General features: G+C 37.6%; 1 protein-coding gene and 1 long non-coding RNA gene across 2 annotated transcripts; one reads left to right on the forward strand and one right to left on the reverse strand.

Moving 5' to 3' along the window:
- Positions 1–989: 989 nt before the first annotated feature.
- LOC131333776 (inactive poly [ADP-ribose] polymerase RCD1-like) lies at positions 990–17,336 on the reverse strand. The gene is made up of 11 exons (XM_058368506.1): positions 17,292–17,336; positions 10,108–11,359; positions 9,099–9,340; positions 8,579–8,712; positions 7,012–7,173; positions 6,811–6,906; positions 4,897–4,968; positions 4,367–4,438; positions 2,880–2,951; positions 2,125–2,196; positions 990–1,307 (listed from the first exon to the last, which is right to left on the reverse strand). Exons 2-11 carry the CDS (start codon positions 11,232–11,234, stop codon positions 1,293–1,295), a joined length of 2,064 nt encoding a protein of 687 aa, XP_058224489.1. The 5' UTR covers positions 11,235–11,359; positions 17,292–17,336; the 3' UTR covers positions 990–1,292.
- LOC131333778 (uncharacterized) lies at positions 2,203–2,719 on the forward strand. Its single transcript, XR_009201908.1, has 2 exons — positions 2,203–2,421; positions 2,468–2,719. It is a non-coding gene; the product is annotated as an uncharacterized LOC131333778 (long non-coding RNA).
- Positions 17,337–19,126: the final 1,790 nt, after the last annotated feature.

Below are 19,126 nucleotides of genomic sequence, written 5' to 3' on the forward strand. Positions count from 1 at the left end.
AATTCAAGGCAAAAAAACACTTGTTTTACATATTTTGAGAGGTAAAATCCCTACCTCGATGTCAAAGAACAAGACCCACGAAAGATACGAGCCCTAACTTTCCAAAAACCTTGATTCAACCGGAACACACCAACAATTCTATCACACGTAGAACGAGGATTGAAGGTTAGTTTGTGAGGGTTTTGAGTTATTTGGGTGGGATTTTGGGTGGGAGAGAGAGAGAGAGGAGAGGAGAAAAATGATTCTCTATTCTCTCAGCCTCCTATATATACTCACATAAATGCCAACTACACTTGCACCCTTCCACAATCAATTCTATCACTTTAGCCCCAAATCACATAAATACTATTATTCCACATTTATTTCTCAATAATCATGCACTTATAAAACATTAACATTGATAAAACAAATACGGGTCTCTACAGAGCCACCTTGTAACGCCCCGATTTTCAGACACGTTAATTAAATCAATTTTACTTGATTTAATATTCTCAAAAATATTTTAAAGCTATGCAATCTTGAAAAGAAACATTGGGGACATCAGAAACATATTCCATAAGTTGGAACTCAAGACTTCTTTGACATTGGAACTCAGACTTCTTTGACAAACTGTTTCTGAAACATGTTTCAAAGATAATTTACAGAAAAGCAAACCACACTTAAGAAAACACCGAAAGACATAATGAACTTTTGAATACAGTTTCAGCATAAAAGAGAGAATAATAAACTTCTTGAACTTGCATTGGTTCTGTTTTCAAAACCAGCAAAAAACAGAAACAAAGAACATGAAAGCTATACCAAACTGAGATCCTGAACTAACCAACTGGCAGCTCAGAGCGCATCCGGCGCTGAGAATACTCCCACGAAATTGGAAAGCTCCACAAAACCTTTATGTACGTACCTAGATTTCCCTTGGCTAAAGCACAAACCTCGGTGTGCAGAGAGGCCAAAGAATTTTATGAAGAAACTGCTTATGTCAATGATGTAAATTACGAAACAAAACCAAGGAATAATCCGATTAATATCCAAAATGACCAAAGTTTCAACCCAATACGGCTGTATCAGTTGCAAATCCTGACTACCAGGAATTACCATGTATCAGTTCAAAAACGAGGACCTAACTTTATTCAAAAAACAAGGAAAACTTAAACAGTTCTGATGATATATTTCATATCTAAAGCTATTCAACCAGGTCCCACTAAATATTCACATCTTCATTTCGACGCATTCCCACCACCAAAATCACCAAACCACCTTGTCCTCAAATAGGCCAACGGGAAATTGAGATGTGATCACTTAGAAGCTACCTGAATTTCATAGCTTCAGGAGCACCTCAATTCGCATAGATTATGTTGTTTCCTGCAAAAAGGGCCAGATTGAGCCGCAATTAATGGACCGAAAGATTTCTCAATCCCTGACATAACTTTGATCACATAGGTGGTTCCCAAATCAAATATACTCAACCAATCATACCGTTTCTAAATGGGAAAAATTAGCTAAAGATGAGAAAAACAATCATTGTAGATGCTACTACAGGTGGTATTTTTCCACATTCATGAAAAAAGAAAAATCGTTGAACTTTACAACCAATCTATTGCTGGTTTAAAATGTTAAGTATATCGAGCCATCTGCACCAGCCATGTTATACACCCCTGGCATGCAGAGAGAGAGGGAGAGGAACCAGATTTAAAAGATGAAAACACATAAAGACAGTCTATTAGTCCAACCAAGATATTAATAAACAAATAAAAACCCACCCAAATCTACGCAATTCAGATTTGATTGTAATCAGATCAAAGTGCAAATAGGGAACATGTCGATTAAATCCTACTGAAATACTAGATGAATGTCAGTTTGTCTTGCAAGTTTTGATCACAAGTAAATTTTATATATCCCCTTATAAACAAGGAATAAACTTGAATTGACTCGTATAAACTTGATTTAATTAATCGACATGTTCCCTATTTTATAAAAAATTTATTCCTATTCGCCTTAGATTCAAGTCAAGTTTAGAGTTTCCAATATCTCGTCAAATTCTGATTACTCAAATAACAATTGGATTGGAATATAAACATTAACATGATCGGGGTCTGAGTAAATACTAAATATGATGTCAGCCTTTACCTGGTCAAACTCCAACTTAACCTTTCCAACTCCCTGCTTGACACCATATCCAAATAGAACTTTGTTATTTTCCTAATACGAATCATTCACGCAAAGTAACTATCAATTGCATTTAAACAGAAAGGATGCTACCTAATGTGCATAAAAGCGGTCACATGCATGAACAAATACCAATAACCCAACCTTACAAACAATATACTGCTGGTTCAGAATGTTAAAGCCCTCTATACCCAGTTCATACATGCATGTATGTTTAGATATCTATAAATATATGTATGTGTGTGTGTGTGTGTGTGTGTGTGTTTGTATATACATTTATAGAGAGAGAGAGAGAGAGAGAGAGAGAGAGAGAGAGAGAGAGAGAGAGAGAAGAAATCGATTGAAATGAATGAGAAAACATGACGACTGTGTAGAGGCCCAAGATAGAAAAATAACCAAATCCAACATTTTTCTATTTGATTTATTTAAGTTCAAACAGGTTTCCACTTAGACTTTGACATACTGAAATGCTGTATGAAGTATGAACGGTAATAAAATTCCTAATAATCTAATATGGTCCTGCCTCTACAAAGCACCCCAGACAAATAATTTCATTTGTTCACAAGCCAATCCATCATATCAATATTTGCCCCAGATTCAGGTCAAATTGATAGTTTTCAATGATTTATTACATTCAAACTCCCACATTGATAATTGGATTGAACTGTGGCCATCAACATGAAAACTCTATTATTTCCTACTATATCCACATTTACCTGATTAACCCCATACTCGACCCTTCCAGCACCCCGCTTTGTGCCTTTTCCAAATGGAAATGTGTTCTTTAGCTAATAAGAATCGTGCACAAAAAGTAAGTATCAGTTGCATTTAAACTCTAAGGATATGGCCTACAATATAAGCAGTCAACATGGCTTGAATAAACAGTGCACGAATAGTATTATTCTTTGACAATACTATTTATGAAGCATAACGCCTGTAATAACAGTAGAAGAGAGCACTACCACACTACTTACTTAAAAAGAATAAACAACATTACTGCATTAACTGAGTTCTGACTAGGTCAGTCAAACACAATCCAACAAGGAATTGAGAGCAAGTTTCCCATTCAAACACATTCCATATAAAATTCTTCAAGGTCACCAAAATTAAGGAGGGGGAATGAAATGGAGGGTTAATCAGCTGGCCATGAAGCCATTAAGATTTAAAACTTTTAATTTTCAAACCAAGATCCCTACACAAGGCTGGCCAATAAACTGCAGCCGGCTGGAGCAAACACATGCATGAACAAAGACAACCCTCGGAGCCTGACGAAATTTAGGGCTGGTTTAAAATGTTCCAAAAGTATAAAGGATTTTTTAATATCACACAAAACGATACCGCCTAATGCCTACAAACAAACACATGCATGAACAAAGACAACTCTTGGAGCCTTGCAAAATTTGGGGCTTGTTTAAAATGTTCCAAAAGTACATAGGATTTTTTTTTATCACACAAAACGATGTCCTCAATGGAGAAAACTGATTCATGTAGCCGATCCAATTAACTGAGACTTAAGGCTCAATTGTGGTTTGGTTTAAAATGTTTGACTTCAAGCCATCAGCACCAGTTTTATGGAGTAAAACCCCCACCCCACCCCACACACCATACCCAGAGAAAGGAGAAGAAATAGATGAAACCGGGTAACAAACATAAGGGCTGTACTTATCTTAAAGACATCGTAAGGGCTGTCACAAGTTCCAACAAGATACAACCAAGCTAAATTGGTTAAATATTATCCGCTGAATTTCAAAAAGGAATCCATGTCTATTGTCCCACTGCATTTTACAAAGGCAAAGTCCCACATCGCTTGGGGTACAAAGTAATATGACGTATATTAGTGTGAGGGCACCCTCACTTCAATGGCTAGCTTTGGGGGTTGAGTTCTACCCAAAACCATATAACATGGTATCAGAGCTAGGTACCAGAGATGGGTAGGGTGTGTGTCTCTAGCCTGCACACGGCAGGTGCCGCTAAGTGAGCATTCTGCGTGTGAGGGAAGATTAAGTTTACCAGTTCCCACCTTGACAAACCGATCCATTTCAACAAATCCAAACTTCTCCTATTTGCCTCAGATTCATGTCAAATTCACAGTATCTTATCCAATTCAAATTACTTCATTAATTATTGGATTGGAATGAAAACATCAACATATACACATATACATTGGTGTTACTACATATGACATCGTATAATCAGCCTTTACCTGGTCAACCTCCAAATTAACCTTTTCATCACCCTGCTTGACGCCATATCCAAATAGAAGCTTGTTATTTACCTATTTAGATCATGGATGCAAAGTAACCATGAATTACATATTGCGAATGTAAAAGCTGACACATGCAGGAACAAATACAAATTGTGCAACCTTATGAACAATCTAGTGCTGTATCAGAATGTTCAAGCCCTCTATAGATCCAACAACTTAATTTTATTTACTCAGATCAAAGTTCAAAAAGGGATCCACTTGCATTTTGACATAAGCAAACTCTAGGAATAGAAATTGAATTACTAATAACTTTATTTGGTCCCAGCAAGCCAAGTAACTTTTTTTGTTCCCATATTCACAAGCCAATCCATCTTATCAAATCCAAAATTTCATATTTGCCTCAGCTTCAGGTCAAATTGATAGTTTCAAATGATATATTTAATTCAAACTCCTCCGTTGATGATTGGGTTGGAATGTGAGCGAATCAACATGAACACTGATATTCTTTTATACTATATCCCCATTACCTGATTAACCTCAAACTCAACCCTTCCAGCACCCTGCTTGGTGCCATCTCCAAATGGAAATTTGTTATTTGCCTAATAAGAATCATGCACGAAAACTAATCAGTTGCATATAAACAAGAAGGATATGACCACGTGTTAAGCAGTCAATATGACTTGAATAAACAGAGTTAACTAGTATTAATCGCTGGCAACACCATCTATGAAACAGAATTTCTGTGACAACAGTCAAGAAGGAAAACATAAATGCACTACTTACTTGAAAAGAAAAAGGAACACCACCGCAGTAAGTTATTACTGACAAGGTCAGCCGATCACAATCCATAGATTGACGAATGGAGAGCGAGTTTCTCATTGAAACATTTTGACATACAGAATTCTTCTAAAGGTCACCAAGCCACAAAAATTTAAGGGTAGTACTTGTCAAGGAAAAAAAAAACATATTAAGAGCACTATACAAGGGTGGTCAGTAAGCCGTTGCTGGCTGTAATCCATCTACAGATTCTTGGCGAAATAGAGGGAAAGAAGTCTCATCAGGCAACGGAATCAATTTATAACCAAATCCTACCATCTATATGACCAAATTTGCTGGAACAACTACATGATAGTGGGGCATTCATTATTACATAATATTTTGCATTAGCAGTTGCAAAGTAAAAGATAGGAGGTCAATGGAAAATAAATTTTCAATGAGAAAATATACACACAATCGTGTCTGTATGCAAAAAGATACTAGTATGAACAGCTACATTAGAATGCACACTTTGTGTCCGACAAAATAAGAGAAGCAAGAACATGAGAAATACCACAAGAATACTAATGATTTCGCCAGTAAAACCCAATCAACAACTATACTGTAATTCCATCGTTCTCATTTAAAACTCGATCCCATCTCCAACTCATCTGGACAGTGCCCATCAATACTTTAAAGGTTTCTTTGAGGCACATCCCTTGGCTTCTACATGACATGATTAGAACCAACCCCTCAATCCACAAAGTAACACAACCTCCGACTCCTCAAAAAGGGATTGTTTGATGTGCAACATCCATGATGTGCACTATCTTCATGCATAATCATGTAAGTGCTAACAACTCCAACATAGTTGGATTTCTATGTTTCCTTTTGAAAATAACTTGAAATTCTCCATGTGTTTCACCAAACCAAAGGTGACAGCAAGAGAGGTCCTTGGCGTCATAAAGCTTATGCTGAGATATTTACGAATAAGGCTCTGTTGATGCCTTCTAAGCAAAGTGGGAAATAAACAAGGTCAAAGTCTTGCCCCTGAAAAAGGTTTTGGAGGCTCACTTCCTTCAAATGTGTTACATGACCACTAAAATTTTGCATGTCATTATCTTCCTTGCAAACAACCAGATACTGAAAAAGGAAAGTTCTTTCAGTTTCCTTCTCTTCGTTTTCACTTTTTTGGTTTTCTTCTGGTTCTTTTACTTCATTGTATCTATATTATTTCCACTTCAAGTAGACCTCTCACTTCATAGAATGTTCAAACTTCAATTCAAAACCCAGCCAAAAGAGAGAAAAGAATGAATGGTTTCAAACTCAGAAGTTCATGAAGGCCATCTTGAATGTTATTAAAGGAGAACTGCTTTTTAGACCAAAACTATGCACCAAACAAAAAAAAGGCAACTATTCTAAATGGACAATTGGTTTTGGATAACTTAACTGTTCAAGAAAATGTTCATCACTTGGCCAAAGGACCAAGGCTGTCAGACCAACATAGATTGAAACCAAATCCGATATTAAATACAGAACCAATATGATTCTTATACTACACTACATCACAGGATATTTACATAGTTGGGATGAAAGCAGCAGCTGCATTTCATCATCGTGCAGTCCATCTCCATGAGGAGAAAAACACATACAAAAAGGTTATTAACAAGCAACGATGACCCTACCTCAGACTGAAGATTTGTTAATGTAGACCTCAGCAAAGTATCTCCAACTATCATTCTCAATTGTTTAACAAAATCGTTCCGACTTATCTTCTTGCTCTGGATTATGGCAGTAGGAAAAAACAAAAGCAACAGAGACCAAAAAAGCATGAAAGATCCATTCACAAGATTAAAGAACTTAAAACACAATGTCAAAGGACATACCACGAACAACTTATACTTAGCTTCAACTAGTTCCATATGATTAGGAGGAACTTTATTTGAGATGGCTGAAAACAACATTCGGAAAGGCAGCCAAGGGGACTTGGGAGTCCTTGTATTTCTAGAACCCAGGTTAGCAGCTGAAACCTGCACGCAATCAACTCCCTAGGAATAAACATATTGCTTTTATAGGACAAGAAGTGACTTTCAGCAGATATGACAGCAAACGTAAAACCACCATACTCATAATCATTAACAAACAACTGAAAGTCAGGGCCGGCTTAGCAGGGACAGATTCAGACTGCACTGCTTAAGAGAACAAGACCAGATCTCAACTGGGTAGTCCCAGGCACAATTAATCCACTTCATGGAGAAATCGCAGAGGAAAATCAACAAACAGCAAAGGGTCTTTTCTTAACTACTGATCAACGTAACAGAAACTATAAAGCGTATTTTTGGTTAGGCAAAAAATCAGTAAAGAACTCTGCAGCATTTTGATGCACTAAATTGTCGCAAAGAGTCATAGACAAAATAAAACCAAAGTTAGCAATAAGAAGCTTAAATCATTAGTAATTCTTGCACGCACACAAAATCCTACAAATCACCTTTTTTGATAACTCAGGTGTCCAGCGGGGCTACAAAGCACCATGTTCAAGTAAAAGAATCACAAGGTCTCAATAGGTGACATAAAGCACTGGTATTCTACTGCTTGAGGAGTGCACAGATTTTCTACAAAAATCACTGCGAATGAAATGCTTTTACTTCATCAAAGACAAGGATTTTACTTTCTGTCAGTAGCAGCGTGGAACAACCGCCAAGACATCAGTTTCTTGGATATCAGATCACAATGCTCTCAACAGAACTAGATGGAGACAAAGAATTGAGACTTTAGGCTTGTTTGATTTAGTTCAGTTGCAGTGTGGAAGCCTCAATGTATTTGAGCAATTTAAGATAGTGACTTTGTGCCAGTGGATGAATTCTTTGAGGTTCTTTATCAAGAATAAGTGAATGGGGATGGAACGAAGTAGCGGAATGGAAGCGGGAGATCCTCAACAATTATTAGCAAACTCATCTCTGTTGAAGAGACCACAAAGCTGTTCCTTTTCAAATGGATTACAGAGTTGAAATGAACTGCTTATCACTATTAGAAAAATTAGGCAGGAGGAATGTAGCTCATCCAAGTTAGGGACCAAAACTATATCCAAGTGCTTAATGTCCACTAGAATGTCAATGGAACATCTTATCAACTTCATGAACTGATCACAAACAATGTTCTACCAAACCAACACAATAGTAGATCACAATGACCAGTCCTAGTTGGGTACTGCTATCCACTGTACATCCCGGATATTGAATACTGCAGAACTGGAGTATCTATCACACTAATCATCCAATTAAAGTAGTTGTCCAGGTGATCACACAATAGCTGAGAAATCAAGGTCCATTAGTAGTACTCCATAAATTTTCCCCCCACATTCCAGGCTAAAATTCTAGACAACTTACCAGAAAACAACAGGTAAAATCAAAATTAGAGGCAAGAGCAACGAACAACTTTCAGTACTGTACTTACTAATTGAGCTGAAGTTGAATTCAAGTCTAATTGGCCCCTTGAAACATCAAGCTTGCTCTGATGAATTGGAGATGAATTCAAGTCTAAATTGACCCTTGAGCTCTCGAGCCTGCTTGGATTTCCAACCAAAAACCCTGTAGAAAGATAGAACTACTATTGTTGGTGCTAAAAAGTTCGGAGAAAATCAAAGTCAATGCATAAAAAGCCAGAAAAAAAGGATACATCATCTACAAGGACATGGGCGGCAAGGAAGTCCACTACCCCACGTATTACAGTAAGCACGGACAAATCAAGCACAGTTTTCAATCCAAATACGTTCTGCACTCTCAGGTTGTTATCATGATAATGACATTGAACAGCAGAGATCAACTGACTTGTCCAAGACTATCCAAATTTGTTGATCACAATATGAATCAATTTTATGATAGCACGTCGTTAAAACGTATGACATCCTATACAATTGTTGTTAAGGAAAATATAAATTGCCATCAGACGAGAAAAACTTGAAGAGTAAAATCACCTTCACCATCCGAAGAGACCTTGAAACTAACCACATATTCTGGGTAAATATGGGTATTCTTATACATATCCCATATAATGTAATTCCTTGGATTTTGAAGATCATCAACTCCACTGTCAAAGTTCTCGTTGCTGGGATGGGACTGTTTAGATCCTGCTGGCACAAGCTCCGTGTTTCCCATTACTACGCGACAGAACAGCATGTATCGCACACCATTTTCATCCACATCGCAGTAACGTGCACTGTCAAAAAAATGAAAGAACAAAGCAAATAGGGAAAAAGTTAAATCCATACCTGACCATATTTCAAGGTACATGAGCTGGATCATTCAGAGGGTTGAATTGTAACCAACAATCACAGAAAGAAGAGAAAAATAACTACCAAATAAAAAAAAACAAAGAAATGGCTATATGCTTTAACTTCCAAACATAAGTGGCCAGAAGTTCTACAAATTGAACATAGAGTCACTAGTTAGTAGCAACCACTGGCATCACAATAAGGATCTCACAAGCTCAAACAAAACCAATAGGTTGGTCATTTCCAGCTCTATTAGAACACCAAACAAACACTTTAACCAAGAAAACTCACAATTTCACCACAAACCAATGGGTAAAGCCTCAGCCATGGCTCATACACTGGGACAGAAGTTACAAAATCAAACCAACAACAAACCAAGGGCAGATCAAAGGAGGACAGCTGTTCACAAAGTGCGAACTGAGTCTTGTAAACAAATCTACTGCAACTACCAGGTATTGGCCAACTACCATAACAAAGATGCACCAACTAAACAATTGTAGCTGGGCTCGTCAGGCCCAGATAGGTTAATAAATCCTGTCAAAATTAAACAGACTTTAGCCTGTGATAGGTCGGGTTGTAGTTCTACCATCCAAAATAACCTCCTCGTCGAAGGGAGTCACTCCACTATCTCCGCATATATGTCAATAGTTTCCAAATATTAATCTCAAGTCATAAAGTAAATAAATTATTGATTAAACTAATACAATCAGACCTGGTTATAGAGCAGTTTGCAGGTGAAAGATGAACACCAAAACCATGGGTGGATTGACTGGCAGATGTTCCACAATGTCCTAGCCCATACATAATGATGCTAGCCACTGCTGCTTTTGTAGAAGGGAGCCAAGCATATCGAACATTTGCATCTCCGCGATACTTGTCAGTGATCTCAACCTGCTTCTGGAACAACTCCAATCGAGCTTGCAAAAAAGTACTTGAGCAATGATATAGGTCGACAATATCTGCACTAGCAAATGAACCAATACCAACCAAAAATATGTTCCTCACAGCATCAGAGTCCATTTCTCCTTGCATAGCATCAAAACCAGCTTTATGTTGGTTTCCCAAAATAAGTGCATTATGTTTTGTATCAAATGCTTCGACACAATTATCACCCACTTCAACATCAAAATGGTCACTAGTAGGTTTCCCATCAACATGAATTTTCTTAACAAGCACATTTGACTCTCCGCTATATTCCTTTAACTTGCAGCAATCCGATCCATTCAACTCAATTTCGAGTTGAAGCCTAATATCTTGGTACCCACGAGGCTCTGATAAAAGATGTTCCTTATCTTTCTCAAAGTCACGGTGACAGCAGTCATAGAGTTTGTCGTCATCAGAAAAGATTTCTGGAAAGAAGCATTTACCTGCTTCATCTATCCAAGCAATAGGTTGTTGTAAACCTGTCCTCAAGTCCAGCTTCATCATATGCAACAAATCCATGAGAAAGGGATGACCATCGATGTCCACCTCAATGGCTGCCTTCTTCACTTGGAGATCTCTCTTAATCAAAACAACAAAGTCTTGAGGAAAATCAGTCCATTCACCATTTTGATAAAACATCAAACGTTTAGGGACCCCACTAGTCCTGAAATTTGAATAGTACTTGAGCAAAGATTTTTTTGATTGAACAACACGAGGACCGCACTTACTGTTGGATCCATCGAATTTCCTCCGCTTGCTAAGCTTACGAATGGAAGAGTTCAAGGCAGCCCGATGAGATAACACAGTGCTGGCTGCACCAGTCAAAATTGTTTCACATCTGGTTGACCGCTTTCTCTTCAAGTCAACCACCACTCGACGGCCACTATCCAACACCTTTGCGTACTTTGTTTCCATTTCTAACCCCAAGATCAATACCTTTCCACAGATTTGAGGCCAAAAGTTCAAAGATAACAATTCTAGAAGACTTAGTATTGCCGGTGCCTCAGAAAAATAGCGCCATTGGTGACAATTGGTAAAACCTGCAAAATAGTACATTCCATTAAACTATTCTTCGACAAAAGTGACACTGTTTTATAAATCACTCCGGTTATCATATACAAAACAAAAGAAAACAACCATGTGAGAGAAAAATGACAAACAAGGCCCATCAAGAGTTTGAAGCCTACGGAGACGGCTGACAGTAGATGCTGAACACTAGAGGACACAATCCCCACTCAATAAATAAACAAATCATCATCCACCAATTCAAGAAAATATCAAATCTAGCAAGAAGTCCATTGGAACTGCCCAAAAGATAGGAACGAAAAGTAAAGTAAGAGAAAGAACCAAGAAAGACAATATATATACACATACACGTACTTACATTCTATCAATCTATGAGTGTGTGTGTGTGCGCGTGTATGCAAATTTAAGCACATGGTATACTACTGTCAACTGTTGTTTTGAGCGCGTGCAATGCATGTATGCACAGAAATGGAACCACAAGTGAAATTCAACATCAAAGTGAACAAGAACGAACTACTCACTAAAGCGTACAATTAAGTGGTTATTATAACTAACAAGGTATGAAAAAAACCCATTCAAAACCATGGTGCCATAAACATTCTTTGGAATGCAATGAACTTAATCTGAAACAGAAGAACTGGGATAGCTCAATTACACATTGGATCCAAAGTTTCCACCAAAGTAGCTTCAACATCACAACATGATATGAGGTCTCAAATTACCTTCTGAACGTAGTACACACCTAACCTCCTAATATCTACAATCCAAAACTAAGGAAAGCTTAAATAGTAATACGATCTAACATAGTAAGCCGCAATGAGAGGAGGATTTTCCTTGTCCTTTTTCTCCAGTTTTGCCGGAACTAAATCATACAAACCCCAACACTAATTTTCCACCAGTGTTCATCTTGTGGTTTAGAGATATTAAGGCTTTGTTCGTTTTGTAACTTAACTTTGTTTTAGTTTTGTTTTCTAATCATTACCCTATTTCTCCAATTATTACTTTCATTTTTCTCTCTATCTCTCTGTACTCATTACCCATCTCTCCAATCATTACTCTATTTCTCTCTCTACCCACTACCAAAACTAAAATACCCAAAACTAGCAAACGAACATGGCTTAAAACTTTATCACAAAATCACTTTCATGTTAGAACCTTTCATATTTGTTAAATCGCCTTAGAGATGAAGATATAGTTAAGAGGGTACAAAAAGATTTAAATGTTTCGGGTAACCCATTTAAAGATGCAGCTCATAGAATCTGCATCAGAAACTAGTCGAATATAGCAACTTCAAGGATAAATAACCGAAATCTCGCATGCATAGCCTTCATGAACAGACATCACTAACGGTTCAAGGATTCCCTTCTTCCGTGCCCTGTAAAACATATGACTAGAAAGCTAATCAATGCACCAACACAACAGCTGCATACATAATGTTATCAAAATTACAATCGGGATCATTGATTGTGCGATCCTACAATCCTAAATTGCAGAATCATAAGTTGTTAAAAGATTGGTCCAAAAGCAGATTCCCGAGTAGGATCGGTAGTAAATGAAACCTAGCCTAAAGACAATCTAGATAGCCAATTCTGAGTTCTAGCAAGTAATGGTAACATTTTGATCGCGTACCAAAAATCATAGGCAGGGGTTCCCCATAACTGCAGTCATACAAAAACTAGACCCAATTGAAAAAACAGTACATGCCCTGATCATTTAAAAGGAGTATCCCAGTTATTGCAAATTCCAATTAGTAAGTTACAAATTGTTTACCTCACTTAAAAGTCACATGCTCTCAAAATGCATCAATATTTATATCAAGGCCTTAACAGGCATCTAATCTCCTTTCACGTATTAATGAGCATGACAATAAAGTGGTATTGATGATGCTCTAGCAAGACAACTGCCTAGAAATGCTAGCCTACAACATTACACCTTTCTATCCATTTTTCAAACAGATTTACTCACATGGCTCCCACATTTCCTCTTAAAAGAAAAGGGACTCTTTTGTTGCCATGGAACGCTAACACCCTACTGAATTACGGTTTGGTATGCAAATTCCGAATAATGGTATGCTTCTGTTCCAAAAAATCAACTTATTAAGGTAACTAGAGAGAATGGAATTTTGGTCAGAGAAAATATATATATAAAAAATATTAAAAAAAACAATTACTATGCTCCAATAGATATGAATTTAATGAATAGTTTACAAAATGATACTCATTTTCACTAGATGTTTAGCGAGTGGAAGAGTAAGCCTACCCCTAGTGTACCACAATTTAGGCATGTGGTGTAAAACATTCCCATTCCCCTTTCTCGTACCGATAAGAAATGCATTCCAGGCAACATATACACCATTTCGCTATTCATTTTGAATGCTGAAACAATTATACACCAAATTGCGCACGCGCACACACAAAAAAAAAAAACATCTGCATAACTAAAGCAATAACAACGGAACTACCACTTGTGCACAACTTCGTATGCTGAAAATACACGTGTCATTAGGACTTTCAAGTTCCACCATGGTAAATGTTGTACTACATTAACCTTGGATCGAATTTACATGTATGCATCAAACACGTGTCATTAGGACTTTCAAGTTCCACCATGGTAAATGTTGTACTACATTAACCTTGGATCGAATTTACATGTATGCATCAAACCGCATGCTGAAAAAGTTGGACATGCAAGCGTCATAGTAGTGCCTTGCTTGTATTATAGCTAAGTTCCGTACGGGTAAGGGTACAGGTATAAATGTTCAAGCATGTCAAAGTATAATAGAATAATAGATTACTAAGTACCATGATACAAACATAGAGGACACAAGTTCCAAAGTTAAATAGGGGTTGGACACATCTCATATTCTCACCCTTTCAACTTGTCATAACCTGCTGGCACAGGTATTTGATGAAAGTAGAAGAATCCAAGTAAATATGTAGCAATGACCGACTGAAGTAAGTGGTCAAGTCGTTGGGGGACTAATTCCCATGTTGGTTGGTGGACAGGAGGTCATGGGTTCATAAGTATTGTCTTAATTATGGGATTACATTGAAAAGGACAATTAAAGGAAAGCTTCTTCTTTTTTCCAATTTTTTCATTGTCCTCACTTTTCACTGAATGTGAACCCATAGACCACAGTTTGAAATATGAGTGAAACACAACCCTATCAGCCGTTACATAACAGTATATGTGGGTGCCAAGACCCAAACGGGCCGACATATCAGCAAGATCGATATTTGCAGGCGTGTCGGCGTTATGACAGTATCGGTTGTTACGTAAAGGTGGTAACAGGCCATTACCGCCGTTACCGACAGAAATACAAAAAATCACTTATGTCGACGGGAAAGATAATTTAATATTGAAAGGCAGGGACTATTTTCACAAGGGAACAATAAAAGATACAGAATATATTGGATCAGGTAAGAAAACGAAGAAAAGTCGCCAATCGCCATTTTAAACCCCAACAAATATGATTTTAAAACATAAATATAGATATAAAAAATTAAGTACGCAGATATATAATGTTGTGAAAAATAATAACAAAATTCATGTCTCCAATTATCACTATAGTTATGCTATGACTATTAACCTCCAAAACCGCATGATAACAACCGCTACTGCTAAGGTGATTGCTGTTGTTTTTTGAAACCTTAGTCATAGACTACGTACTAGCATTATACTCCGAGTATGTGTCTCTCTCAACATTGACTAACTTTCAAAATATCTCATCTCATCAAAACATGTGACTCTCGCTGAAAATAACAACCAATATTAAGCCATTTCTCATACGAACTTCAACAGGAATGCTTTTTACCATGGAAAGAAGATATCCGAAGATTATCCAAATATTACCCAGCCATGCAAGATGTTCAATTAAATATGAAATTTAACACACTGCTATTTGTAGATCGATATATAATGTTGGGTTTATTTCCTAACAATTTAAGCCTTCAGGACATTGCTGATTTGTTATTGTATCAATGTATCAAAGCTGAAGTTTTTTTTTTTTTATCGGCAAATGTAACATTTTATAATAAGGGAAAGGGGGAAGGACCAAAGGTTGGAAAGTACATCCAGTTGGGATAAACCCAAAAAGAGCAAGGCCTAAGAAGCCCAGATCTTACAATAAGCACAAAAAACCTAATCCACCAAATTGGGCTAGGCCCAGCCCAAGAAAACCCATAACAAAACCCTAAATTTTTGAAAAACTTCAACCCTGCCGCTCAAACCACTACCACCCGCCATCACCACAACCAATCGATCAGCCACCTCCGTACCACCAAGCCGCCACTAACCACCCACCGGAGATACTTCACCATGCACAAAACCAACCAAAACTGCCGCAGATGCTCACCCATACCGTTAGGCAAAGACCGAGGCACCCAACAATAACCACGGCGGGAGCCATGCCGACCGAGCCGCCTAAACACCAAAACCTCCTTGCCGTTGGGCCAAAATCGGACACCCAGGAGAAAGAAAAAAAAACCGACCATAGATCGAGGTGACTAGAACAAAAATAGACAAGAGAGGGGCAAACGAAGGGAGAGAAGAAGAGAAGAAGAAGCCCAAGGGCATGGGGTCATAAAAAAAGGATGAGAAAGGGAGAGAGAGAGAGAGAGAGAGAGAGACAAAGGACTGAAAACTATACCGAAGCCAACCCTTGTCGCTGCCCGAAAACCCCAGAACCGATCGCCATGATACCGCAGCACCCAAAAACGACAAGGCGCTAGCCGACCATCGAGATCCCTGATTCCAACAAGACCACAAGCACCACTGCCTCCAGCCTACTCTCCATACACGTAGGGGCCTACTAGGGCAACAATGTCATGCCTAGCTAGGACAGCCATGTGCTTGTCTACCCTCTACCCTTTTGTCCAAGAAAAAACTAATGCAATTTTTTTTCCAAGGATATGGGTTCAATGGCTTGTCATTCAACAAGTTTATAGGTAGTTACCACTCTTGCCTATATAAGGTAAGAGCATTGAGTGAAGCATGGCCAACTTCCCACTTCAATCATGAGAGAGAAGTAGAGGTTCCGAGTTTCTAATTCCTATTTCCCACATGTATTTCACTGGGGTTATGCCTTCAGTTAGGGTTAGGGTAGGGTAGGGTAGGGCAAGGCAAGGCCACTCTTGCCCTACCCAATTCTCTCACATAAAAAGGTTGAACTTTTAACTTCCCCAATTCTTTCACTCCCCTCCTTTTTAATTAGACCATAGATTGTATACAGACAATATACTTGAATTATTGGCAACTCTCAAGCGCCTTTCTATTCTTTATAGCTTCTCAAGCATTTTGACAAGTTACTAAGCTAATTTTAACGGTTACAGGCTTCTTAAAATGTTATTTCGTTGTATTTCACAACTAAAGAACCAACATTTAAGTTACGTACATGATCTTTAACAAAATTTACGACTAGCCAAACACTACCCAAATTAAATACGAAACCCAAGACTTGACTATTAGATAGTTCAACTATATTTGTTAAGTTTACTTCTTAACAAGTTAAGCTTTTAGGAGAACTAGTGATCTAACAGTTGTTAAAGCATCCAACTCAAAACCAATTAGCAATGAGTAAAGAGGCCGCCCAAACTCATATACTAGGTTTGGAGGTTATATTTAACCAATGTGGGACAAGCTCTAACGCTCCTCAGCACGTACGACCCTTGAACACACGTAGTTAAGTAAACAAACGATTCAACACATACGACAATAATCAACTATCAACAACAAACAAAGGGGGAATAAAGAGACTGAAAACCTAGCTATGGTACCATGTTAAAGTATCCACCTCAAAACTAATTGGCAATGAGTGGAGAGACCGCCCAGGCTCATATACTAGGTTTGGAGGTTATATTTAACCAATGTGGGACAAGCTCTAACAATGGTATCATTCTATCAATAATCATATTCCTCGTTAGCATGTTGCTCCATTTAGATTTGTACCTCGTTTCAATATATTTCTCCCTACAAATGGATATTTGAATTCCACCTGCAAGACAGGTCACACGTGGGGAGGGAGTTTGGTAGACAGATAATGATCATTAACCAATTTTCTAGTTGATCATTAAACCAATTTTCTAGTTGGTTAAGCTTTTAGGAGAATTCGGTATTCTACCATAAACAACTCAATGTTCATACACTTTTTGGATCTCTTTCGTCCATTTCATCTCATTTCCCGCTATGCCATAAATGGGGTTGGGATTATGCTATGTCTCAACTAGTATTAAGGGAACCTATGAAAATCTCCCGCTCCTTGACGAGATGGAGCCAACCATGGTAACGTCACAACTAGCTAGGGTGACCACGCATTTACACCCACCGCCCAAACCCCACAACGCCCACATGCCTTTTCACTAGGGAAGAAATTTTCAATGGATACTACTTTTGAGTTTTAACTTCTCAAATGCTTTTGTAAATATTGGTTTTCAAGCGTAAAACGTCAAGTTACAACAAAAAAATGTTACAAATTTCAATGTCTTCGAAAAATTCTAGTTAAAAAAACATAATTATGAGGAAATCAAGAAAATGTGGTAGTTTGGTAGGCGACAATATTTTAGTAATTGCAGAGATCTTCATGAGGGACATCATCAGTCCTTCAAGTACTGGTAATTCAATGGTCATCATGAATCTAGCAATAGCATCGATACATTTAGATACATTAAACACATGTCGGAAGGTTCAATGTATGTATTAAACACATTTTTAGTTCATGGTATATAATTGTTAGTAAGTTCAATGTATGCACTTTATCCAATATATGGATATGGATTTATATTCACATATGCTATTCGATGTATTCATTGATTAAGTTCACTTGATTTAAATTTCATGAATTAGAAGTCTTTTCCATGGATTATAAATTCGGATGTAATCAGTCATTTTATGAATAGAGTTGATTATTGAATTTAAATATCGAGGTTGTGGTCATCGTATTTGGGGCTGCAACCCTTACAAAAATTGTCTAACCCTTGAGAGGGTGAAGCACTCGTTCTCTCTCTCTCATTCTTCTTACTATTTTGTTTCTTCTTCTTTGCACACTTGCCCTAAGTCCTAAAAACCACCACGATTCATATTGTTGGCGGCATACCTAAGGCCCTATTCGGTTTGGGTTTTGAATGAGGTTTTTAAGAGTAATAAGTGGAAAAAGATACATAGAGAAAATTTATTGGAGACCGTGCGCAAAGGGTTTGAGTACCCCAAACGAACAAGGTCGTGTCCTAAAACCGTCCTACTTCAAATTACCCAACAATTACGTCATTCCATATGTTTAATTTTACAAATAGTAATTTTGTTAAGGGAAAAAAGATTCCTAGACACTGGGACTGATACACAAGATTTTAAATCTGTTCTATTGCTGTCTTGGACCTCTTTCGTCCCCCTTTTTTTTTTTCCCTATTGTCACTTGAAATCACTACCATGTACTAAATAAATTTAGCCCTCCAAGAGGACGACGCTTCCAAATCGTTGCCTACTAATTCCCCAGATCTTCAATATTTCTCTCCTAAAACTCCCAATTTAAGATGATAAAACCTTGGATTATTATGTGCAGTTTGCCCATACAAGGAAAGTTGGGTTGAAGGAAAAGTATTTCTGTTTCTTCTTTTGTAAAGAAGAAATAACTCAACCAAATGCTTGTGTTCCTTTCTAATTTGTTTTTAGGATTTGTGTCAATTTCATTGATTTCTTTTTTTCCCATACTGGGAACACAGTGGAACACAAACATTGAAAATTAAAGATATTGTTCCAACGAGAATCATTAAAGCTCAACTTGAAGACTA

This window comes from Rhododendron vialii, chromosome 7a (assembly GCF_030253575.1).
Source record: "Rhododendron vialii isolate Sample 1 chromosome 7a, ASM3025357v1".
Taxonomy (NCBI): Eukaryota; Viridiplantae; Streptophyta; class Magnoliopsida; order Ericales; family Ericaceae; genus Rhododendron; species Rhododendron vialii.